The 26,361-nt window shown below is 42.2% G+C and overlaps 1 protein-coding gene and 1 non-coding gene across 2 annotated transcripts; both read right to left on the bottom strand.

The window, feature by feature from the left end:
• Positions 1-1,909: 1,909 nt before the first annotated feature.
• Positions 1,910-26,361, bottom strand: MTO1 (mitochondrial tRNA translation optimization 1). The gene is made up of 12 exons (XM_010992690.3): positions 26,049-26,361; positions 18,401-18,600; positions 18,202-18,319; positions 14,043-14,332; positions 12,052-12,164; positions 11,779-11,969; positions 11,419-11,549; positions 10,606-10,810; positions 10,204-10,375; positions 8,733-8,851; positions 6,234-6,394; positions 1,910-4,681 (listed from the first exon to the last, which is right to left on the bottom strand). The coding sequence occupies exons 1-12, from the start codon at positions 26,263-26,265 to the stop codon at positions 4,520-4,522; spliced, it is 2,079 nt and encodes a 692-aa protein (XP_010990992.2). The 5' UTR covers positions 26,266-26,361; the 3' UTR covers positions 1,910-4,519.
• TRNAA-UGC (transfer RNA alanine (anticodon UGC)) lies at positions 19,509-19,581 on the bottom strand. The gene has a single exon. It is a non-coding gene; the product is annotated as a tRNA-Ala (tRNA).

The following is a 26,361-nucleotide window of genomic DNA, read 5'->3' on the forward strand; positions in this document are numbered from 1 at the left end:
CAGTACAAATTACTGTGTTCGGGTCCCTGAGCCAGCAGACACTGTAAAATTAACTACAATCTAGTGTCTGCCAGAAGCCGCTGAGACAACGGACATGCGCACAGGCGACTCAGTCTCACCCTGGCACCAGGACAACCTGCGGGTTTGTGAGACATCCGTGCCCAGGCCTGCCCAGGCCACCTGAATCAGAGCTGTGGGGGGTCAGGCCTGGCCACCTACTTTTACAAGCACTACTGGGAATTCTGTTGTCCAACCAGGCTGATGAATCACTGCTCAAGGGCTTGCCATTTAATCATACACACTTAAGTTTTTTTATATATATAACAGCTTTATTGATATATAAGTCAGATACTATACAATTCCCCCTTTTAAAGTATACAAGTCAATGGTCTTCAGTATTTTCTCAAAGTTCTGCAATTTTCACGTAATCTCATTTCAGAGCATTTTCATCACCTTAAGACCAGTGTCCTTTTTAAGGGCTGAGACGCCCCCCAGAGGACAGTGCGCTGGGTCAGTCTGCACACAGGCCTCGGGTCTAGGCCGAACGCTGCGGGGCTGCTAATACCAAGATTGGTTTAAACTAATGAAGATGTTTGTTTCTGAGGCTGTGGAAGGGAGAAGAAAGCCACAGGCCTCTGGCCAGGAAGGGGGCAGTCACTTTTATCTTTTATAAACTCACCAATGAAAAGCATTTTTTCATGTAGTAAACGTCTAGATTTTAGTAACAGGACAGTTTCCTCCTGGTCCCCTTGAACAGACAGAAAGAACTGGAATTTACTGTTTAAATGTAATTTGCCTTTTTGTCAACTAATCCTTCATTTTGAACTGCTCTGTATCCTTTAAAATGTTGCAATTATATTTTTAGAAATAAGCAGGGGATAAATGATCAGTAAATAAACAAGTTTTGGAGTCTGAGATACACATACGAACAATTCATTTGGCTTTTTAAAAAATTTGTGGTAAAATACAATAAAAAATTTAACATCTTGACCATTAAGTACTTTCATTGTTGTGCAGCCGTCATCACTGTCCTCCTGTCTCGTCATCTCACAAAACTGAAACTCTAGCCGTCAAACAGTAACTCCCCAACCTTCTACCTTCTCCTTTGTCCCCACAAATCTAAGTATTTTGTGTATGTGGAATCATAACAATATTTGTCTGAGACTAGCTTATTTCACTTAGCATAATGTCCTCAAAGTTCATCCAGGTTGTAGCATGGGTCAGAATTCCCTTCCTTTGAAAAACTGAAAAATATCCCCTTGCATTTATATACATTGTGCTTGTCCATCACCTGTCCATGGACACTTGGCTGCTTCTGCCTTTGGCTGCTGTGAATAACGCTGTTGTGAACAAGGCTTGAACAGGTCTTCGAGTCCCCATCTTCAATTCTTTGGGGTATACACCCAGGTGTGGAACTGTTGGACCACCTGGTAACCCGACTTCTAACTCTGGGTGGGGGGGGAACTGCCATCCTGTCTTCCATAGTGGTTGCACCACTTCACCTTTCCGCCAACAGACCTGAGTGTTCTGATCTGGCCACAGCCTTCCCAAAATTTGTTATTTTCTGCTGATTGGACAAGTCTTCCTAACCCTAATGGTGTGAGGCGGTTAGCTCGCTGCTTCGATTTACATTTTCCTGGTGACTAGTGATGCTGAGCACCCCTTCATGTGGTTACTGGCCACCAGTGTATCTTCTCTGGAGCGATGTCTGTTCAAGTCCTTCGCCCATTTGTTTGCGTATTTTTGTCTTTGTTGCTGTTAGTTGTATAAGTCTTCTGTATTTTGGATGTTAACCCCTTACAGACACACAATTTGCAAATATTTTCTGTCATTCCATTGGGTGCCTTTTCACAGTTGACTGTGTCTTTAACCTGGCTTCTAAATCAGGCAATACTAAAAAGCTGCTTAATAAATTGAATACCAAAAAATAAGCTTTAATATCATAGTAGGCGCAGTGAAAAGCAGGGACAGTGCAGACAGACAGAGGAAATGAGGCTGAAGAGAACGTGAAGACAGTGAGGCAGACGGAGAGGTCGACACTGAAGGATGTCCTTCTGAGGATCTGTGTCGTCCATGTTTTTATCCCTTTCGGCGGAGGTATAGCTCAAGTCGCAGAGCACGTGCTTGGTGTACACAAGGTTTTGGGTTCAGTCACCAGTATCTTCCCTAAGAATAAATAAACCTAATTACCTCCCCCTACCAAAAAAAATTATCCCTTTTAAGTATTCAGTTTTAGTTTGGCTATCTCTTGCCTTTAGCAATATTCATTTAAAAAGCACGTCCTATTCAGGACATGTCTACGAGTCTCTGCTGGTGGCTTTCCCAGTACTTCTGGCTACTTCTGGGCCAGGAGTCCTTGTAGGAGTTGAAAATTCTGAAGGGAAAAAGCCATGGTTATTTCCGTCTAGGCTGAAACCCACAAATGACAGCACATTTTAAAGCAATCAGGAATAAATTCAGACTCCTGGCTGCAAGGTCACTTCCTAATTCAACTCAGCACAGGCCCCATTTCACACCCCACCCGACCCCCGCCGTGATCTCACAAATGCTGAGTGTTCCTCAGCCGTTTCCTCTTTTTTATTTTGGTGTTCCTGTTGAAATGATTTCAGTGAGTACCCAGCATTTCTAGCTAGCAAGTAGTGTGGCCTGTGGTGGGTGGAGGAAATCACGAGGCCGACTTCTGTTGGAAGCTGGCTACTGGCATTGCTGGGGGTTTCTGTGAAGTAACTGGGCTAAGCAAGGTCACATTTTTAGCTGGTTCTTCCCAGGGCATCGTAGTCTGGGGTGCTTTTGGCTAGCAGCACCAGAGGTAGGCTGTTTTGAAATATTCTTTGAAGTGAGATTAACCTTGCATACTACGTAGAAGTTAACATGCTTTAAACTGTGGATTTAAAGAGGTTTCACATCCTAAACCAAGTGGCAGAACCTGAAACAAATGTTTCCTATCAAATATTTTTCAGTGAGATAGTTACTACTATAATGGAATTGCACTGTAAACCTTTAATTTCTTTATATGTGTAGTGTCACTATGTCCAAATTACAGCTGTCAAGAACCTTCTGAAGCATTTAGGAATTTTGTTTCCTCAAGGTAAGTTTTTGTTACATCCCATTCAGTAAGCTCCCACTCACTGCTTTTACTCCTATATTTAGCCAGGAAAAAAAAAAAGTTAAAAAACAGTGGTTTCCCTCCTAGTGCCAAACAGGTAGCACAAAATACCTTGTTTTTAAAAATACAGTGTAGAATTATACTGGATATGCCCCTGAAGTAAGAATTCTGCCTAAGAGTAAAAAGAAAAGTTACCACTTTTTGAAATTACTAGATGAAGTATCAAAAAGAATTCATCATTGCCAAGTGACCCAGCATTGTAAATACTTTTAATTTGCTGCTGGTCTTGACTGCTTTATGGAAAGACAAAATGACAAAAATCATATGAAACAAATCCGTGGAAACTGAGCTACATCCAAGTGGCCACATATGATTAAAACAAAAGGCTGTCTGGCTCTCTCACACCCACAATCAGAGTTAACACAGATCTGTAACCAAAGTCCCTTCTGAGCCCTGGGACTGTCTTCAGTCCCTGCCTGTCTTGAGGTTGAGGCTGACAGGGGAGCTTCTCTCTGGGCTGAAATGAGAGACCTGAGCTGGCATTTCTGGGGAGAGGTGGGGCCCTCTTGCCCCAGCTGGTCTCCTCACCTCACCCTTGGGAGCATACATCACAGGATGGCAGAGGAAGGGGGAGCCAGCACCATTCTGTCCATTTTTCTGTCCATTCCGACATTAAAACGGGAACATGAGTCACCAATTACTACAGATTTGTCTTCAGTGTTAAGAAACTGGTCCTGACGGTTTCCTAAGAAAATACCGTATGATATAAAATAACCACACTTACTCTCCCTTAACTAGGTTACCAAACAGGTTTCCGCACTGCGGAAGACAGGAAACTATACAGATTTCCAATCTTTCCATTTTACAGGGTTTTCGTTAATGTTCAAAGACAGTTACTGGTGAGGATTTCCTGCAGAAATGCAGAAACCTTAGAAGTCACCTCTCACCCTCCCCGCTACATCCCATCCTGGAAATTAGCTGAATGATTCTGGACGGTTTTGCATAGTTTCAAAATTTTAGCCCTCAGAATGTGAGGGACTTGAAACTGCCCCTAAGCGAACATACTTCACAGCAAGCTGGCAGGCGAGGCTGGCCGCGGCGCGACCAGAGGCCCCACGGGCGGCGGCCTCGCCTTCCCGCTCCGTTTCGGCTCGCGCTCCGCCGGGTGGCCCTGCGCACGGGAACAGCAGCGGGCCTGCGGCGTTAGAGCGCGGGAGGGAAGGAGTACAAATGAAGAGTTTGTAACTATTTTTTCAGATACACAAAAAAGCACAATTGTAATCTCTCTCTTCATAAATTAGTGACAGACCCATAATAACCCAATAAGGTTATTTGAACAAGTGCTAAATATAAACACTTCTTATCGACCATCTATATCCCTGTCTTGATTAAAAGTCTTCCGTGAACAGGAAGCTACAACTGCCTCTCTTCCAGTCTGTCTGCAGCACAGAGACGCTGCTCGGGGTTGGGCAGCCTGTGCTTGGCTGCCTGTCTCCGCTGGGCAGTCTTCACAAATCTGAGCAGATTGGTGACGGCAGCGGGTGTCACTCCAGGGATACGACTGGCAGCCCCAATCTGGGAATAAACCACGAGAGAAACACCCATGAGCTATGTTGGATACAAGCAGACCAGCTTTCCCCTTAGAACAATCTCTGTGTTACAGTGTACAGAACATTTTCAGAACTATGATCTTAATGTATCTTCAAAATAACTCCAAAAAGTCGATAAAGGAAATGTTGTTGTTAATATCTTCATTTTACAAACAGGCTCAGAGACGTTAAGAAGACTTGTCCAAGATCATGTAACTAGCAGATTCAAGTACCTACTTTTTCTTTTCATTTGACTGATATAACATCACTAGCAGTGTGCCGGGCAGTGCCCTATAGTTTAATTACTATTTCTGTGGTATATTTTACAGTGAGATGCATGAACATTCACGCTAAGTGGTAGGAAGGCTAACGGCCTCATAGCAGTTCGGGTCTGTTTTGCCACCAAATGAGTCTGCAGCAAATGTCTGTCAGAGCTTTTTGTACTTTGGAATTTTGGATGCGAGGTGAACTCCAATGCCCAGTGCTGTCCAGCTGAACTTTCTGAGATGAAGGGAACTTTCTGCAACATCCTCACTGTAACAATGTACCATTCACTGTGGGAGCCAGGAGCCTCCTGTGGCTACGGAGCACCTGAAATGTGGCCAGTATGAGTGAAGAGCTACCTCAGGTTTTATTTACTGCAAACGGTCATATTTGGCTAATGCCTCTCACACTGGGCAGTGCAGCCCGTGACTGTCCACAAAAACACAACCCAGAATGAACAGGGATGCACAGCCACAAAACCAAGGGCTTCTCTGCCTGCTTCCCATGGCGACTGTTACTGAGAATTGATGAAATCACTCCTCCCTTTGAAAAAAAAATTCTGCAGATTAAATTTTTGGTAAATACCCCTTAATAAACAACGACCAAAAAAAAAAAAAAAAAAAAAAAAAGAAGAAGAAAAAGAAAAAAAAAATCCAAACTAAAACCAAAAGCCCCCAAAACAAAATCCACTGCCCATTTAACTGTGACACACCATCAATTTTTAAGATAACTCAGAGATGTAAAAATGTATCTCAGAATCAATAAATATAGCCTACCAGTCTTCAAATATTTGTCAGTACAAGTCCAAGACTATATATACTATAGAGTTTTTAACAGACATTTGCAGCTGGGCGCTCACAGGCCAGAGCAGGGGTGGGGGCTCTCTGGCCGCCTCTTCCTCCTGGCAGCTCCCAAGGCAACACTACAGAACCCCAGGTAGGGGCCTGAGAGCATCTGAAAACCACTGACACATGTTCCATTTTAACTTAAAGTCATTTCCTTTCGGTTGTGCACATAAACGAGTTTGCATGGATGGTTCAGCACACGGTTTGGACCAGAGAATCATTATAACTAACCCAATTCCTGACTCCCAGTTACTTCTCTTAGCCTAAGCTTCTCCACCTCTCATAAAAACATACCGACATCTGTCAGAGAAAAAGAACGTGGACACGAGAGGTTAAGCTTTTATGAGGAAATACAACATGAGTTATGCGGCCACTGTAAACCCGGGTTTTAAAAACGAAAGCCCTAGCCCCGTGCGGCTGGCTTCTCACCGTGCGAGGGCGGCTAAGGTGCAGCTTCTCCCGGACTTCGCAGGACAGCGACACGTCCTTGAGACGCAGGTAGTCCAGGTCCTCAGGCAGCTCCAGAGCCTCGTCTCGCTGGACTTCCTTTATTTCTTGTTGCTGATGGAGCAGTGCTGATTCATAGGTGGCTGATGAACAAAAGCAGCATATTCGGGTTATACGAACTGCTTGCTTTCTGCAGCTGTCTGTGACTTACAGAGCCTCTGCACACAGGCTCTCGTGCAACACTCAGCTCAGCACCCCGAGACGGGGGCAGCTGCCCCTGTCGCAGATAAGGCCCCTGAGGCTAAAATAAAGAGAGGGAGGGTCCTGCTTGTTAACTACAGCGTTCTGCCTGGCAGTTTACTGCCTGGCCTTTTCATTTCAAAAATCTGGAAAATTGAAAGTAAAAAAAGAAATTGCTTTCCTCCTCTGTGCAAATTTTGGTGAACATTTCCCTCAGTGGGCTGTGGGTCTGAGTTTTAAGTCCTAAAGATGTATCTAAGAAAATGGTTTTCTGCCTTATGTTCAGATCAAACTATAGTTTTAAAAAGTAAACCTTCTTAGATGATAAGATAAATAACTAAGGTTTTATTTCGAAGTGAAGTTAGAAAGATAATTCAGCAATTATTTTGTAATTATCTCTTTCTGTTCTTAGAAAAAATAAGCTCAAAACCCGTTTTAAGAACTAAACTGAGGTGGTCACTGTCGTGTTTAAGAACCAAGTTTCCCCAGGAGTCCTGGCTGCTTTAGCTTCCATCAGTGGACTGGCAGCCGGGAAATCCCAGCCCTGAGCCTCGCTGCACCAGGGGATCACCCTCTGCTACATCATGACCCTCTGGCCTCAGCCGCTTTGTCTACAAGTCAAGTCAAATCAAAACAACTGATGCTGCATTCCATCAGCTGAGCCAATGACCTACGATGGTCTTTAGGGCAACAAAGGCCTTGCAGTCAGACGTGCGAGGCTCCAGTCCCAGTTCGGCCACTCAGTTGTGTGACCTTGGGCAACCTATCACTTTTCTGGACAATTAAGACATAATGCTAATTAAGACTCGTCCTTCACAGGCTTCTAAGTATCAAGCGAAATCATGCATGTAACAGCTTAATACAACACAGAACAAATTAGGACAAGAAGTTGTAATGAAACTCCATGATGCATGAATAGACTCCTTATGGCTCCCAGAACATAAATGAGGTGGTGATGTGTATGTTAAAGGTACATTTAATCTTCTAAATATGCACACAGCAAAACAGAGACAACACAGAGAAGAACCTGAAGTTGATGTCTGCCCTCGAGAGACTAGTCCAGTGACCTGAAACCCACTGATGCGTGCTATTTCACCATGGCCAGCTTCTTTCAAGCATGGGTGTAAGTTAGAGCCTTTGCATTCTACACGCCAGAGTCTTTAAAGAGCGTGGCAACACGATAGCTACCCCATGGCTGGAATCAGGGTTTCCCGTGAGAAAGTCACAGATAATTATTCTGGATGATTTGCTGGACAAAGTAAAACTGCAAACCAAGTTTTAAAACAGAGAAGTTAACCATCTTTCCCCAGATGCTAACAGCCTAAACATTCAATAAAGTAAACTTTACTTAATAGAAAGATCACATGTTGAAATAAAAGGTTTAACATTACGTCTCCTACATGAGTGAACTACCAGCATCTGGTCAGTTGTGAGGATGACAGGTCATCCCCTTGGGTCAGCCCACAGCGCAGCAGGTGACAGACGTCTGTGGGACTGAAAGGAAATGCCAGCCCCAGAAGGAATGCTGGTCCCCCAGGAGCTCCAGGTCCTTTCCTGTTCAACAGTCCTTCATCCCCTGCTTCTCCTGCTCTCCCCCATCTATTCTGGTCCCTGCCTCTTTTTCCACACAATTTTCCACCCAAGGGGAAAAAAAAAATCTATCAAAATGCAGAAGCTGATATTCTCAGTAATGTTTGAAATTTTTTTGTAAAGAAAAACTTGAAAAAAACCAAAAAACTACACCTACAAAAGTCATAGGTGGCCTTCTGGCCAGTACACTGACCACGAGTGTGAGAGCTCAGCATGTGTTATTACATATAGGGGAGACTCTGGGTGTCTTTGCCTGATACTAAATACGTATTTCTTAGTGGGAGAGTATTCCACTGTCAAAGCCAAAGACAGTAGTGTTTTTCTCATTATTAGAACATTAAATAGGGAAAATGTAAAAAAAAAAAAATCAAAAGAAAATTGAGCTCAACAGTACTGCACGAGCTCTACAGTAGCACTTTCCCAGACTTGAAACACACACTCAGAGCACCTGGGGGTCTTGTTGAAATGCAGGTGCTCCCTCAGTGGGTCTGGGGTGGGGCCTGAGATCCCACATTCCTAACAAGCCACGTGCTCCGGGCTGCTCCCCTTGTTCCCCGGGACCCCACCCCCCAAGACCGTGACCGCGCCGGCCCTATCTAACCCACTCGTGCCGCACACAGACGGAAAGGGGAACAGAAGGGCACCCTCTACCTTCTATTTTCAGCCTCTCGGCCAGCTCTCTGCACTCTGCGTACTTCTGCAAAGGCGCCGGGGCGACTGCGGCCAGCAGCTCCATGTGGACTTCCTCATACTTCAGGATGTCGAGAGCGCTGCAGACACACGAACCTCTCGTTAGTACGGGGTCCAGGCGCATCAGGCAGACTGACAACAAGGTTCCTTGGAAATAGCACCAAATCTCAGGACAAGTAGTATCAAAACTCCTAATTCTTTCCAAGTCCAGCAGGTGAAGGCAGCAGCACACCCAGAAGCAGAGCCTGTGACCTTCCCCCGCTCCCCTCCTCAGGAAGGATGAGCGGTTGGGAAAGGTGGCAGTGCAGTGATCCATTCGCCCTGGCTTGTGAGGACAAACAGCCTCTGAATTCCCATCTCGGTCGTGTTAAGCCCACGTCCCGCGCTCGCTTGGGACCAGCGGAAGGAGAGCCCCTGCCTTTTGCTCCGACTGCAAGGCACTCTGCAGTGTCCCTCTCACTCTGCCTGGGTCCCACAAGGCCTCACCGATCTGTACGGTCTCCCTACATTTACTGCCTGTATTACTTTTATCTTTATCTACTTTGATCTTTCCCCCTTTAAAAAACTATGTCCACCTAAAACCAAGTACACCAATTAATTATCAAGTCAGCAGAAGACAGCCCTGCCCCTTCGGAGGTCTCGAGTCTCCCCAGGCCTCTGCAGACACTGGCTCAGCGGCTGCTCACCCAGCCCGGGACTGGCTGGAAGCGCTCCCCCGACAAGGCACTGGTCAGCTCTGCTCCAGGACATGAATTAGGTCACCTGCCTTCAGAGGCCTCATCGGATAAGCTATGGTGAAACCAAATAACCCTAAACGCCAAGAGGGACGGGGCTGCCCTTTCAGAAATTACAGAACATACTGGAATACACCTTCTAATGACTAACCCAAAAAAGAGCTACCTTGCAGTATGAATTATATAATAAGGTCCTTAGGAACATATCTCTGAAGCAAAAAAGCTCTGTATTAATGTCCTTTAGACTCAGAATCCATATAAGCAGAATGATAAAAACAAGGACAAAAAGAACCCAAAATGTAGCTAGGGACTTCTCAAGAAAGTCCAAAGGATTTATAACACTCTGCCTAATCAGAGTGTCTCTGCTATAACTCACAGGCAAGACAGGACCAGTGCAATTGCTCCAGGCCTAAAAGAGAAAGCAGGTAACTAAGTTTCTTGGTTTCTACCCACTAAATCTCAGGAAAGCCGGAAGAACTCGGTGGGAGCCACAGAGGAAATTAATTAAAAAGTAAAAATAATAATTTAGAATCACACATATTTTTAATAGTGAATAAAGAGATAAGTTACATCTAAAGGAGTCTGAAAAGAAGCCAAAAGTAATAGCTGCATTAATTCAAAATGTGTAGGCAATGTCTTGCTGAAATTCTTTCATTTTTCTGTAAAAAGTGAGAAAGGCCTATGTTAAAAATGCTCACCTGAGAGGTACACCTTTATCAATACTTATAGAAGCCTCTGGGATTAAGTTTTTCCATTTAGAACTTGACAACTGAATGGATTTTAGCACAGAAATGCCTTCTTCCAAGGAAGCCTTCATCCGAGAAGCTCTTTCGAAGCGTTGCTGGGACACACAGCCAGCTTCCTCATACCCTGGAACGGGGATGGAAAGGCTGTCATGAAGGCGGTTTCAAAGAGGAGGAAGCCTTGGGGGGGAGGGTATAGCTTAGCGGTAGAGCATGTGCTGAACATGCATGAGGTCCTAGGTTCAATCCTCATTAAAAATAAAGAAATAAACCTAATTACCACCAACCCGCAGAAAAAACCCTAAAAAACCCCGAAGAGTTAAGGAAGTCTGGTTGCAGGACTCAGCCAGGAGTCACCTCGGAGCGTGAGCCTGCTGTCGGCATTGTCGGGGCGCAGGGACAGACGGAACTCGGCTCGGCTGGTGAACATGCGGTACGGCTCACTGGTGCCCAGCGTGGTGAGGTCATCAACCAAGACTCCGATGTAGCCTTCCGTCCGGCTGACGACAAACGGAGGCTTGCGCCTGACCCGCAGACTTGCATTGATTCCAGCTATCACTCCCTACAAGAGGACTGAAATGATTAGAAGGCCATTATGAACTGAAGAGAGCTACCCCACACGGACACTACCTGGAAAAACAGCGTGGGCAGTGAGGGAGCAGGCCCTGCCCAGAAGGGACAGAACAGAGAAAATGTGGTCCCGAGTCAGAAACAGAGTAGGGCCAGGGTATCGCCCTAGGATGCTGATTCATTGTTCTCACAAGTATCCAACATTTCTGATTACCCTAGGGGAGTCATCTTTTAAAAAAGTCTACCTGTAAGACTGCTAGCCTTTTCCTATTTACAAGTAAAAATAACATATTTCCCACCTAAAAAGGAGTAGTAATAATTTTCAATAAAGTTACATTAAAAGAACTAAATTTGTTTCCCACTTCAGAAGCAGTATAATAAGTCTAATCAAAACATGCCATCAGCTCTAGGAGCTCAGAAGATAGTACAGCGCAGTGTTGTATACGGCACTGCCTCCACCTACCCAGAAGCAGAAGCAAGTGCTCCATCGCGGTCATGAGCTGTGTCTAAGATCTATGTAGCTGTCCCAACAGCTGCCAAGAGAAGGAACGCGTGAAACAGTCCTTTCCTGGTCACAGTTCCACCTGAACCAGCTCTTACCTGGGCGGCAGCCTCCTCGTAGCCGGTGGTGCCGTTGATCTGCCCAGCGAAGAAGAGCCGCTGCACCAGCTGAGTCTCGAGGGAAGGGCTGATCTGACGGGGGTCCAGATAGTCATACTGCACGCCGTAGCCTGGCCCGAGGAGAAATGGTGCAGGGTGAGTACAAACGGCGCTGGATCTGCCTCCAGACAGAGATGCCAAGATGACCATTAAAGGCTCTTCAAAAGCGAAGCCTAGTTTAAGTGCACAGGTGCTGGGCTCTGCTCTGAGGCTCTGAGAGCACGGCTGTGGCTGGGGTCCCCGCACTGCCCGCCAAGTGGTGCTGAGCTCAGGCCGTGGGGCAGCGGGGCCTCCCTCTACCTGGCTGGACCACCTTCGCTTTCTCCAAGCCTCTGATGCACATGATCACTTTCTCCTGCAGCTCGGCTGGGAGTGTCATGGATAACCCCTGGGGGTAGATGAGGTCAGAATCCAGTCCTTCAGGCTCCAGCCAAATCTGATGGCGACGGTTTGGGAAACGCAAAACCTTTGATTCGATGGATGGACAGTACCTAGAACAGGACATTGGAATTCAGACTTGGATGAAACAAACAACAGAGGGTTGACGTCACTGTTCTCAGTTCTTGTCCTTACCGGGGCCCTCTTGTGGTCTCCTTAATATGACTGTTAAGGTGAAGGTTCTCAAGGACGATCTCATCCACTCGAGGGTCGGTGTGAGTCAGGTAACATGGCAGCTGATCTTCCGGCTGAAACACAGGAACTGGATACCACACTGCTCTGCTTCTGTATAAGTCTGCCTCATATTCCAATAAATTCTACCCATGATGCACACTCACTTTTATAGACACGAAATCTATGCAAAATGCCAAATATTAATAATGATGGTGCTCCTGACAAAAACCACCCAAAAGATGAACCTAAATTTAAGCAAGCCTCCAGATCTACCAATTTACAGGAAATACAGAGGATGCAGGAACATGTTTAAGGCACCAGAGGGATGAAACCAGACAAATCTAGAACGTGGGAAATTCCAGAAGAAATGACTCACTTTCTTCCACATGTAAATTAAAAAAAAAGGGGGGGGCTGTGATAAGACACATCATTCAATGTAACGTGTAGACCTTTCTTGGTTTTTGATTCAGATGAAACAACTGTAAAAAAAATTTTTTAAATAAGCATTTTAAAACAACTGTAAGAAACAACTAGGGAAAATTTGCACTGAATATCAAATGATGTTAAGAAATTATCTTTCTAGCTGTGATAACGGTACTGTGGCTGGTTTTTATAAAGTTCTTATCTGTTAAAGACACAGACCAAAGTATGAGTAAAATGATGCGATATCTGGGATTGTTGCTTTAAAACTCAGCAAGAACAGGGTCTGAGTAGAGCTCAGTGGTACAGCGCGTGTTTGGCCTGCATGAGGTCCTGAGTTCAATCTCTAGTGCTGCTGTTAAGGGGGAAAAAAAGGAAAAAACAAAACTCAGCACAAGAACAGGGTGAGGGGTAGAGCTCAGTGGCAGAGCACATGGTTGGCACGCATGAGGTCCTGGGTTCAATCCCCAGTGCCTCCAAAAAACTCAGCAAGAACAAAGTGTTGGGAAAAAGATGAAACAAGAATGTCAAAAAATGTTATTTGTTGAATCTGGGTGATGGACACATACAGATTCATTATAATGTTTTTTTTCCTACTTTCTGTAAACTTGAAAATGTATAATAAGTTTAAAAATATACACACTAAGAAAGTATCATCATGATTTACATTTTACCGAAGTAATATAAAAGTGATTTATTCAAAATAACAGAATATTTGGAGCCACTCATCAGGATAACACTCACCAGAAACTAGGACCGTCAATTATTAGTCCTCAATTCTAAACACACAATATACATTTTTTTTTTTAAATTCAAAGGATAGGCAAAAGTAGCCTATATCCTCAAAAATGTCAGTACTGTGAAAGACTGAGGGACAGTTCCAGATTAGAGAGAAATGACAATCAGATGCAGTATCCTAGATTGGGGAAAAAAGGTCAGCACAAAAAAAAATATTGGGACAATCAGCAAAATCTCACTATGGATTTTATCTTCGATAACAGGACTGTGTCAGTGTTAAATCCCCCGACTCCCATCACTGCACTGAGGCTACGTAAGGGGGTGTCTTGTGATCAGTTGAGATGCAGATGAAGTATTCGTAGGTAAAGGGTCACGATCTCTGCAATTTACTCTTATATGTTTTAGGAAAAGAAAAAAGACTAAAAATAAATGTGTATACTACTGTTTTATACATTAAATATACACACGTATCTATATGTCTACATGGAGAGAGGGCAAAATATTAACAATAGGTGAATTTCAGTGGTTTACAGCAATTTAATAGTTTTACAGCTTTTCTATAGGTCTGAAATTATTTCAAAAAGTTTAAATAGGCAAAGTTATCACAGTAATGAAATTTGACAATTTGGGGGGAAAGACCTAAATAGCCAACTCAGCCTATGCTTTTAAAGATTACTCTTTTGCACTCTAAGTAATAGTGATGGAAAGTGAATTGTCACCAATTGAAAAAAGAAAAAAAGGAAATGGTCGGTCTGTATCCTCTGCGTAAAGCCAGGTTCTCATAAATATCTCACCTTAATCCACACTGTCTCATTGATAAAGCTGAATGGTACAGATGGATTGTCTGGTGTCTGCTTGTTGAGAATGCTGAAATTAATGGACTCTTTGGCAATCCGGGGCGGAGTCCCAGTCTTCAATCTTCCCACCACAAACCCCAGCTTCTCCAGAGTCTGAGCCAACCCTACAGAAGGCTGATCCCCTAACCGTCCTGCGGGATGCATCTCCAATCCAATGACAACCATGCCTCTCAGGAACGTGCCGGTCGTCAGAACCACACTCTCTGCATACACCGTGCTTCCATCCACTGCAGGACAGGAAAGAGGGCGAAACTCATGTTCTAGCATTATCACGGAGCAAACTGGAATGTGAGCACTTTGTAACAGAACTACAGAAAACCAGTTGTCTTTAGAAACTTGAAAAAGATTTAAAATCAGTAAGAAAGCTGTATGTTATCAATCTAAAGAATCCAAGAACACTGCGGGGAGAGCATAATGTGTTATGACCAATTTACATGTTCCTGAAGAGTTAGTCTCAGTTAATTTTTTTAATTAATTAATTTTATTTTGTCTTCAAGTAGTGTTTCTTAATTTCTATGTATACAGCAGATTGTGCAAACTATTAATCTTTCCACTAGAATAATTCAGGTTTGTACAGGTGATCGTGAAAAGGCCAATAAGGTCTATTCTGTGAATACAGGTATATTAGTTATCTGTTGCTTTATGATAAGTTGCTCCATCACTTACCAGCTTAAAATAAACATTTATTATCACAGTTTCTGTGGATCAGGAACATTAATTCTAGACTTCTGGTGAAATACGGCAGACTACCTCAGATGATTTCTTCTCCCCCCTGAAACTCCAAGAAAATGAAATAAAGGGGCAAAAAAGATATGAAACCACAAGGACATGTAATGGGAAAGAACTTGTCAAAAGATGAGAAATTTCATATACTCTGGGAAGACAGAAGGAGGTGGGAAGAGTGAGACCTGATGTGCAGAGGAAGGAGCCCGGAACTGACGAACCCGGAGAGACCATGAGGACAGGCAACTAACTGGCCTTTAAGGGCTCAGGAACTGGGGGATGGAAACGGACATGAGAAACACAGGCCTGAAGGCGGGGCTGACAACGGGAGAAAGAGCTGAAATCAGCATGTGATGGTTTGTCTGCAGACAGATCCGTCTCACGGGAAGATGTAGGTTAGGTCTTTGGGTGACAAGGAGTTACTGTTTAACAGGTACAGAACTTCTGTTCTAGGAATGGAGAGCGGTGACAGCTGCCCAACACTTAAATGGTACTGAATTCCACACTTAAAAATGGCTAAAATGGCAAATTTTATATTATGCATATTTTGCTGTAATAAAAACTGTGTTGTTTTGACCCCATAAAATATAAACAGGGTCCAAAAATGGCATTTGAAGATAGTAAATTAAGTAACAGATGTATAAATAATTTAAAGGTTAAAAAGTCTATGCTAATAAAAATAATATAATCATTAAACCTGGAGTGGAAAAGAGGCAGAGGAGAGAAAAGGAAATGAAAATAAAACTAGTAACCGTTCACAGAGGGAAGTCAGTAATCAGACTGTAAAAACTGACAGAAGAAAGAGAAGATTAAATATATAATATAAAATCATTCAGTTATTAAGGCAATCACAGAACAAAAACACAAACTTTTAAGAAAGAAACATAACTCTCCCAAGCAAAGCTAACACAGACCAAGAGGTTGGAAAAAAAATGCTACTGTTATGAGGGAAGAATATATATAAATACACACGGGTGCACCTGAAGACACAGTGAACGCACAGGCCGAGACCAGTGATGCTTCTGAGGGAGAAACTGGCTGCCGGGGGCACAGACGGGAGAGACCACCCTTCCCTCTGCCTGCTTTCTCCCCTTAAACTGTTCCCCGTGAATATGTACCCCCATGCAAATTAATTAGTCCATGATAAAAATTAATTTTACAACAGGGCAAAGGGGTCAGGATTTGTATTTTAAATGATGAGACCCCCCCCCCACCGTGCCCCCCAGTACCACCCCGCCTGTAGTGCTGTTCCCAGAGCACCAGCAAGCGGCCAGCAGGCCCCTGGCCAGGGCAGATTCTGCTCCTGAGGACTAACACACATCGATGTTTGGGAGTTCCCCAACAAAAAGGCCAGTCCAACCCCTCATCACCAGATAGTGTCGGCCAAGCGATAAAATTAACTGTGCACACACGAATCTTCCAATCAGTGTTTTAGCACCTCATTTAAAAGTTGGAACAGACACCAACGTTTCCTAGACACTCGAGGAAAGAGACCTGGAAACACGCATTGCAAATAGGCAAACAGGATGAAGAAATCTGGAGAAAACAACACACAGGTCAGAAGGAAACTTCAAGAATCAACCATTTAAGTCCTTAAATAGACTTGAGAAGATATTAAATTCAGAAACCAAAAACAAGATGTCAAGACAAATATCAAAAAAAAAAAAAAAAAGACGCTGTTTATAAAAGAAAAACACCATAAACTTTAAAAAAGGATTTGGACAAAAAAAGTTAAGGAAATCTCCTGAAAGTATGGCAAAATGACAAGAAAGAAAAATAGAAGAAACCTGAAAGACCAATCCAGGAAGGGACAGGAGTTTCAGAAAGGGAACATGGGAGAAACAACTGAAAAACACACCCAGAAATCGAGGACAGGTTTCTGGGTTAAAAGGGGAACACCGAGTCTCCCACTACAATGAACGAAGACGACTAAGGGGCATCATTTAAACATTTCAGAACACCACAGGCAAATACAAAAGCCTAGAGGCTTTCTGGAAAAAAAAAAAAAGTCACATACAAAATAATTTAAATCACTCTGTTTAGTTTCTCAATAGCAAAGCTGCAAGCTAGAAGATACAAGAGCAAGACTGTCACAGTTCTCAGGAAAGAAGATTTAAACTAGAATTCTATTCTCAGCCAGATGAAGAGTCGTGTCTAAGGAGAGAATATATTTCTAGATGTGCAAGGACTCAAAAACCCTGCTTCCCGCATACCTTTGCTCTGGAAGCTACTGGGGGATGTGGCCCAGCAAACTGAGGCAGGGAGGAGGAGGCAGCCAGACAATCAGGGACGATGTCACACAGCAAAGCAGGGAAAGGACATCTCAAACGACATCTGTGCACAGGCCCAGAGAGCAAGGGTCTGAGTGTCGCAGGCAGGGCGTGGGGGCCACGGAGGCTGACGCCTCTGGAGGAAAGCATCAAAGGGAAGACCGGGGCCGGCAAACTGAACAGTGAGGAAGTGACAGCTCCTCTGATGGAAGAGTCGGAAGTTTTCTAATGAAAAAGGTTGGTACACAGGTCAAATGAACAAATGAAACGTACTATTCAGATCTGCAGTGAACAGTATTTAAATAATCATAATAATGTAAATACTATCAACCAAATTTATTTGACGGATGGAGGGAAGGAAAGTGGGACGTTAAAGAGAGCTACCATAAAAAAGGTTAATGAAGTCTATGACTGGCAATTTAGGGAGTGAAATATGAGCCCAGCATTTAGAGACGTGTAAGCGCATCTCAGGAGCGACAACTCAGACAGCTGACGCGGTGAAGTCTGCAGCGGGACATGACAGACAGAAACTGTTTTCCCCCACACACTTAAATGCTATGTGATTTTTGTAAAACGGACGTGCATGTGTTATTTTGATTAAAAATACACGACTCACAAAAACGTACATGGGGGAGGATATAGCTCAGTGGTAGAGTGCACGCTTAGCGCGCACAAGGTTCTGGGTTTGATCCCCAGTACCTCCATTAAAAATAAATAAATAAAAGCCTAATTACTCCCCCTCAAAAAAATAAAATAAATAAATGTATACAATTACCTTATAAAATATAAATTCAAAATATTTAAAGTCAGAACTAAGAAAAAGACAAATGACAACAGAAATACCAGGAGGAGAATAATAATAATAATAAAAACAAACAAAAAACAAAAAAAGAAATACCAGGAGGAGAAGACACACTCACGCAGGCTATGAAGTCCCACACTAACACATGAAATGAAAGAAATGTGCTTTTTTCATAGTTTCCCCCATCCATGAAGAGAAAACACAGTGATTTCCTGGGATGAACAGAGCGCCCCCCTCCTCTGCTCGACGCCGCGCTCCCCCGGAGTCAGACACCGTTACCACCACCGGGGGGCGCACTCACCCAGCACGACGCCCCTGACGCGGAAGCTCCCCGGGCGCTGGGGCTCCGGCTTGGCTAGGAGGAGGTCCTCCACGGCTCCCTCCCGCACGGCGAGCAGCGGCGTGTTTAGGATTTCCTTCTGTCAAGAGAGCGCAAGCTGAAACCGAACAGAGAAACGGTCACCGCAGCTCTCTCCTGTGCTTCCTTGCCCTGTTCTCACCTGCATGTTCTGTTTATAGAGCTTCCTATCAATCTGAGCCCTCAGACCCCAAACGGCTGGGCCCTTACGCCGGTTTAATACTTTGTAATGCACGCCAGACTGGTCACAGATTCGAGCACACAGCCCATCCAAGGCATCAACTTCTCTCATTAAATGCCCCTTTCCGATGCCGCCAAAGGAAGGGTTACAGGACATCTGACCTAGAGAGAACAGACATAAAAAAAATCTATATACGAGCACCTCATACACAGTGAGTCCTGACAGGGAGATGCCTATCCAGGTGACGAGCATCCTCTCATGCAACAAAATAAAAACTTGCAGCAAACACTAAAACAACACGCCGAAGTCCCAGTGGGATGCAAGAGGTATTCAGGGCATCCTGGAAGACAAAGTAGTTTCTTTTGAAACTTTCCCTTGTGCATATTTTTACTATTTCAGTAGGTTTTCTTTTCCTGTTCAGTGAGATTTTGAAATCCTCACCTCATGAAACCTTCCCAAACAAGTGTACTTTTAAGAAGTCCCCTTGCACTGGTTCGCTGTTACAATCAATTAACTCTTCCATAAATACCATCTGCTATTTTTTTATGCTTACTTTGCAGAAATAATTAAGTGATAAGCGTTCTGAAAGTAGAACCACACTTTATACCTTCTCTTTAAATTCCCCTAGTCTTACTTGGACATCTAAACTCGAGTGGTTACCTCAAAGGTTTCTGCGGGCACTGGAGGGGTGGGAAAGCTATGTCAACGATCTGTGGGTCCATTGGGGTCAGCACTGAGCCCCACAGTTTCCATGTTCTCCAGAGGGATGGCTGAACAGTGCTGTGATTAGGAGCCTGGGTTAGGAGTGAGTGAACGAGATCTGATCCACCACTTGCAAGCTCCATGTGATTTTGGCAAATTATCTAATATTCTGTACCTTCGTGGCCCTACTGGAAAAACAGGACTGACAGCTGTGGTGGATTATGTCTCCTCCTCCTTTGATACAGAATCACTGTTTATTCAGGTAAACATTTTCTCCTGTGAGGCTTTTTAAAAAAATTATTTTTTTCCAGGGGGAAGGTAATTAGGTTTATTATTATTATTATTATTATCATCATCATTATCATAGAGGAGGTACTGGGGATTGAACCCAGGACCTTATGCATGCAAAGCATGTGCTCTACCACTAAGCTGTACCCTCCCCCCTCCTGTGAGGCTCTGTGTTTGGGGAGTGTAACCTAAACTCAGTTTAGAGGTAAGTATTGATCTAAAAGTAATCATGGTAATCATGTTCCTACTTGCCAGTGGGTCTGGTTTAAGGGTAGGAAATAAGTCACGAGGGGTGAGCTGTGGGGGGCGGTCTCTAGGAAACTTTTTATTTCTTTAAAGAGATACAACTTTCTTCTGCTGAAAGTTGTCAAACCTGGATGCAACACCTGGATCGACTGCAGCCATTTTGCAGTCATAAGACAGCTAACCTGAAAACAACCCAAGAGTGGCACGCTGAAGATATGGAAGGAAGGCTGCTGAATTAACCAGGCTTAGAGCTGATCTACCTGTAGGACTTCTTGTTAGAAAATAAATTCTCCTCTTTGTTTAAACTAATTGAATAAGGAGTTGTTACCTGCAGAATGAGACAGCGTACAGAAAGCAATCAGCACAGGGTCTGGCATGGAGTAAGCAATAAACAACATTCACTAATAATTATTTTGATTTATATTTCCTACTTCAGGGTAAAATATTCTTTGCTTCTCATCTTTACCTTTTAAACATCACATGATTTTCTTGAATTGGTTTTTGTACATCTATTTTTCATCATAAATAATTTTTCATCACCAGCAACATTGAAAAAGATTCTTCTAGACTATTTTCTTAAATGTGTAAAATATTACTAAGTATCTTACATGCATCTTAGGAAAGTGCTCCCTACACTTTCTATAAAATCAATAAGCATTAATAGTGAATACTTATCCTATCATTGGGTTTATATGAAAGCAACCAATTTGCACTCCTGAGTTTCTAATTCAATATAGTATTTCATATACAAATGTTAAACTATTTTATTAAAGAATAAGAAGTAGAGAGGAGAGTATAATGAATCTCCAATCATCCAGCTCCAATCTTAGGTCTTTCATAGCTCTACTCACTTCGCTCTCTCCCAGGTATCATATTAACCGTCAAACTGCAGACAAGGACTATTTTGTGTAGAGAAAAAATCATACAGAAACACATAATAATTCAATTACACCTCAAACATTTAAATTGCTTGTTTGACTTGTTTTGCGGGGAAGGTAATTAGGTTTATTTATTTTAATGGAGGTACTGGGGATTGAACCCAGGACCTCGTGCATGCTAGGCATGTGCTCCACCACTGAGCTATATAGCCTCCCACTGGAAATTGCTTGCTAATGAATAAATAACCAAAACATAAACTAGGAGTGCGGAATGACATCACCAAGTATGATTTTTTCTGTTACTCTGTACCACTCTTTTTTTATTTTTGGAGTAGAGTCAATTACAATGTGTCAATTTCTGGTGTACAGCACAATGTCCCAGTAATGCATATACATACATATATTCATTTTCATATTTTTCCATTAAAGGTTATTACAAGATATTGAACATAGTTCCCTGTGCTATACAGAAGAAATTTTTTTTAAATGTATTTTTATATATAGTGACTAACATATGTAAATCTCAAACTCTGTACCACTCTAAAGTAATCCTCTTCCCATTTTAGAGAGGACACATCACAGGTACTTTTAAGATAGAGGTCATAACCCAGTGGGTTGGTTGCCTGTAGTATTTTGTTTGATATACACAAGGCTTTTGTTAAAAACAAACAAATAAACAAAACAATGAATGGGGATGTATTTTCCAGCTCACCACTGCTGCCATTACTCCATGTTGTTTATACCCACATAGCTTCACACATTTAAATTTATGTGTCTGGCTCTTGGAGCAAATGAAGTTGTGATCCCTGTTTTAGATACTGTTACTCATCAAAATGACTTAGCTTTTCACTAAACATGCTCATCACATGTCTTGTTCACATCATTATAGAATAGATGCGGATCATCCAGCGAGGAGCAGCTCAAAAGGAAAAAAAAAAAAAAGGAAAGAAAGAAATTGCTTTTTCTTAGTAGCACATACTATTCTAAAAATGGCCAGTGTGGTTACCAACAAGTGCAGTTTTGATTCCTTTTTCTTAAAACAACTGCTTCTAAGGAATAAAAGCATTTCCTACTGTGAAAAAAAAAATCCCAAAATGAAAAAAACAAAATGACTTAGCTTTTAATTCACTATGTATCAATTAATCTTTTAAAAAATCTCTGAATCTCACTAATTTCTGAGATCTCAAACTTTCATCCTGAGAAATGAGTCTTCTCATATATAGGAGGGAAAAAAGCTCAAACTAAGAATAAATTACTGAAATTCTACCAATTCCTTACATCTCTAAACTAAATAACTTCTAGGCACTTTATTGAATTACTGTGTATAATATGCCTATTTATAAAATTCACATTTTTGAGAATCAAATGCAAAGAAATCCTTGTCTTACAAGGATGTCCACTCTTGTCACTTTCATTCAACAGTTTTAAAAGTCCTAGGCACAGCAATCACAGAAGAAATAAAAGGAATCCACGTGTAAAAGAAGTAAAACTTAACAACAACAAAAAAGTGAAACTGTCCTCTGTTTGCAGATGACATGATACTACACATAGGAAGTCCTTAAAGACACCACCACAAATCTACTAGAGCTCATCAATGAATTCAATAAAGTTGCAGGATACAAAATTAACACACAGAAATCTGTTGCATTTTTATACACTAACACCTCTATCAGAAAGAGAGATTAAGGAAACAATCCCATTTACCACCGCATCAAAAAGAATAAAATACCTAGGAATAAACCTACCTAAGGAGGCAAAGTACCTGTACTCTGAAAACTATAAGACACTGATGAAAGAACACAAACAGATGGAAAGATATACCATGTTCTTGAATTGGAAGAATTAATATTGTTAAAATGGCCATACTAACCAAGGCAATCTACAGATTCAATGCAATCCCTATCAAATTACCAATGGCATTTCTCACAGAACTGGAACAAAAACATAGTTAAATTTGTATGGAAACACAGAAGACCTCGAATGGCCAAAACAATCTTGAGAAAGAAGAACAGAGCTGGAGGAATCACGCTCCTTGACTGCAGGGTATACTACAAAGCTACAGTAATCAAAACAGTGTGGTACTGGTACAAAAACAGAAACATAGATCAATGGAACAGGACAGAAAGTCCAGCAATAAACCTATGCACTTATGGTCAATTAATCTAAGACAAAGGAGGCAAGAATATACAATGGAGAAGAGATAGTCTCTTCAACAAGTGGTGATGGGACAGCTGCATATAAAAGAATGAAATCAGAACATTCTGTAACAGCATATACAAAAATAAACTCAAAATGAGCTAAAGACCTAAATGTAAGACCAGATGCTATAAAACTTCTAGATGAAAACGTAGACAGAACACTCTGATACAAACTGCAGCAATATATTTTTTTGAACCAGCTCCTAAGTAATGGAAATAGAAGCAAAAATAAGCAAATGTAACTTGATTAATCTTTAAAGCTTTTGTACAGCAAAGGAAACCATTAACAAAATGAAAAGACAACCCACAGAATGGGGAAAAAAATTGCAAATAATGAAACTGACAAGGGATTAATTCCCAAAATATACAAACAGCTCATACAGCTTATTATCAAAAAACAAACAACCCAATCAAAAATGGGCAAAAACTTAAACAGACATTTCTCCAAAGAAGATATCCAGATGGCCAACAGGCACATGAAAAGATGCTCAATATTGCTAATTATTAGAGAAATGCAAATCAAAACTACAAGTTATCACTTCACATCAATCAGAATGTCCATCATTAAAGTCTACAAATAATAAATGCTGGAGAGGGTATGGAGAAAAAGAAATCCTTTTACATTGTTAGTGGGAATGTAAATTGGTGTAGCCACTATGGAAAACAGTATGGAGGTTCCTTAAAAAACTAAAAATAGACTTACCATATGATCCAGTAATCCCACTCCTGGACATATCATATATTGGGAGAAAACTATAATTCGAAAAGACACAGGCACTCCAGTGTTCATAGCAGCACTATTTACAATAGCCAAGACATGGAAACAACCTAAATGTCCATCAACAGAGGACTGGATAAAGATGTGATATATCTATACAATGGAATACTACTTAGCCATAAAAAGAACAAAATTATGCCATTCTTAGCAACATGGATGGACCTAGAAATTATATTAAGTGAAGTGAATCAGACAGAGGAAGATAAATATCATATCACTTACATGTGAAATCTAAAAAAAATTGATACAAATCTTATTACAAACCAAAAATAGTCTCATGCACATAGAAAACAAACTATTGTTACCAAGGGGAAAAGAGCAGGGGAGGGATAAATTATGAGTTTGGCATTAATAGATACACATAACTATATGTAAAATCGATAAACAACAAGGACCCACTGTTTAGCACAGGGAACTATATTCAATGTCTTGTAATAACATATAATGGAAAAGAATCTGAAAAAAAAAGTATGTATGTATATAACTGAATTGCTTCATTGTACACCTGAAACTAACAATGAAAATCAACTACACTTCAATGAAAAACAATATTTAAAAAAAAGAAATAACAAGGGAAATCCTTGTTTTTTTAAATTGCTGAAAGAAATATATGTATCAGTGCTGAGCCCCTCCCCATAGAGGCATAAAAGTTGAGCATGCCACTCTCTTTGGCTTAACTCTCAAAATCCTTCTCAACATAGAACTGCACAAAGCTACCATTCACCCCAAATCATTTATAACTGGAATAAGAAAGTCTATTGGTTACCTCTGGTCTTAAACAGGGGCTACTAACATCCCAAGTGTGGTACTAGTACTTGGGGTGGGTAATGGTAGTAAAAATGTACAACTAAGTCCATTTTTCACTCTACTTAGTCAGCTATGTAGAAAAGCTTATAATAAAGCAAGACTTAACATCTGACCACTTAAAATGGGCCAGGCACCGTTCCAAACAATTTGCATGTATTTTTTTACTTAAACATACAGCAACTGGATGAAGTTGGTATTATAATTTCTATTTCACAGAAAAGAAACTGAGGCTTAGATACACTGTTCCACGTCCAACATCACTTAGCTAGTACGCAGTGGACCTGGATTAAAATTCAGAATATCTAACAATTTCTTTAATAGGCAACATTCTCCACTAAGTGCATATGTGATACAACACAATAAACAGGCTCAGAAGGCTTTTCACTTTTGTCATGAAAGGCAAAAAATAGTTTGCCAAAAAGCATTATTCTTTAGGTTAGTATAAAATTTCTCTTTCTGTCTCTGACTTCATTTCTGGCAGATGGTAAGACTGAATCACAGCAGGACAATCCCTGCATTCTGTAGTCTTATGGGAAGTCCAACCTTTTAAGCCAAAGCTAATCTTTCTGACGCCACACAGAAATACTTGATACTCCACTCCATCAAATTACCTTAAAAATGAGACTTTGATTTTTAAGATAGAATTGTCATTTACTAAAGTCATCCATAAGGATTATTAAAATATCTCTGACATCTATTTACTTAAAGAGAAAACTTAAGTCACAGTGTATTGGTATAAGAATACGAATGCGCGTTTCGATGAGACTTCCTTCATCTCTGACAGAACTACATTACTTACACTATTTAATAACCATCTTGTTCAATAGTGCTTTTTTGCTCATTAGATTTTTAAAGTTATTATTATTGAAGGGTAGCACCCAGTCTTTACGGTTTTAAAAATGCATAATAAGCGAAGTATAACTTTTTGGGTAATCCTATAGTCTCTCTCCAAAAGAATTTCTGTTAACAGGTTATATTTCTCCACCGTTACGAGATGAATGGTTATTTTAAAAAAGTATTTCAGTACATAAGTATGTGATTTATTAACAATTTTCACAAAGCACAGTTAACATTTCAATTACTGTTCATTCTTAAGCAAAATGCAGGAGGAAAGCCACAGACGTGCATCATTTACAAGGTAGCATCTATCATGATAGCGGTCTTGCTTTAAAGTATGGCCGTTCAATCGCTGCCTATTAAGTGCAAAAAAAGCTGTCGGGTCCTAAGCACAAAAATGGGGAATAAACATCCAGTAGAAATACAGAATGCAATAAAAAGTAGCATCATTCTTCAAAAGGGCTTCCCGAAACCTCGAGAAAAACACAACGGTCATTTAATAAACGGTTACTAGTAATGCTAATTCACTCCAGCAAAGCAATAAGCTAGTAAAGAGCAAATGGCCACAATGAAATAAGGTATCTGCTAGCATTCTCACAATTTGCCCCTTTCCCAAGGGATCTCCCTCCCCCTCCCCCCACTAACTTCTGTCAGCAGCACCACAATCCGGGGTCCACAGAGCAGCCTAGTCCGGAGTTCTGGCCCGGGCCCGCCTGACCTGCAAACACGACTCAGGCTAAGACCACAGGGGTAGGATTCTCACCACCTCTAAGGTAGTAGAGAGGATGCCCACATCAGGCGCTGGGAGGGGGAGGATGCTAGCAGCTTGCGTCCCACGCCAAGCCCCACGCCAAGCCCCACGCCGCGCTGCTCACCGATCGTGTCCACGCGGTGCGTGAGCAGCAGTGTCCGCGAGCCGCACCGGGCGGCGGCGGCGGCGGCCTCGGTCCCAGCGTGTCCTCCGCCGATGACCACCACGTCGAAGTGCGGAGTCCCGGGCGCCGCGCGGTCACCGCTGAACCGGGCGGACGGAAGGTGCTGTTTGCTGAGGGAAGCCGCGACCCGGCGACCAAAGCCTTGGAGGGAGAACATGGTCGGAGAAACGAGTCAGCCTAACTCTGAACCTGATGCGAGCGAGGCGCCAAGTTAGGGGACGAAAGTCGTCAGGGCGCAGCCATCTTGCTCTGA

This window comes from Camelus dromedarius, chromosome 24 (genome assembly GCF_036321535.1).
Source record: "Camelus dromedarius isolate mCamDro1 chromosome 24, mCamDro1.pat, whole genome shotgun sequence".
In the NCBI taxonomy this organism is placed as follows: Eukaryota; Metazoa; Chordata; class Mammalia; order Artiodactyla; family Camelidae; genus Camelus; species Camelus dromedarius.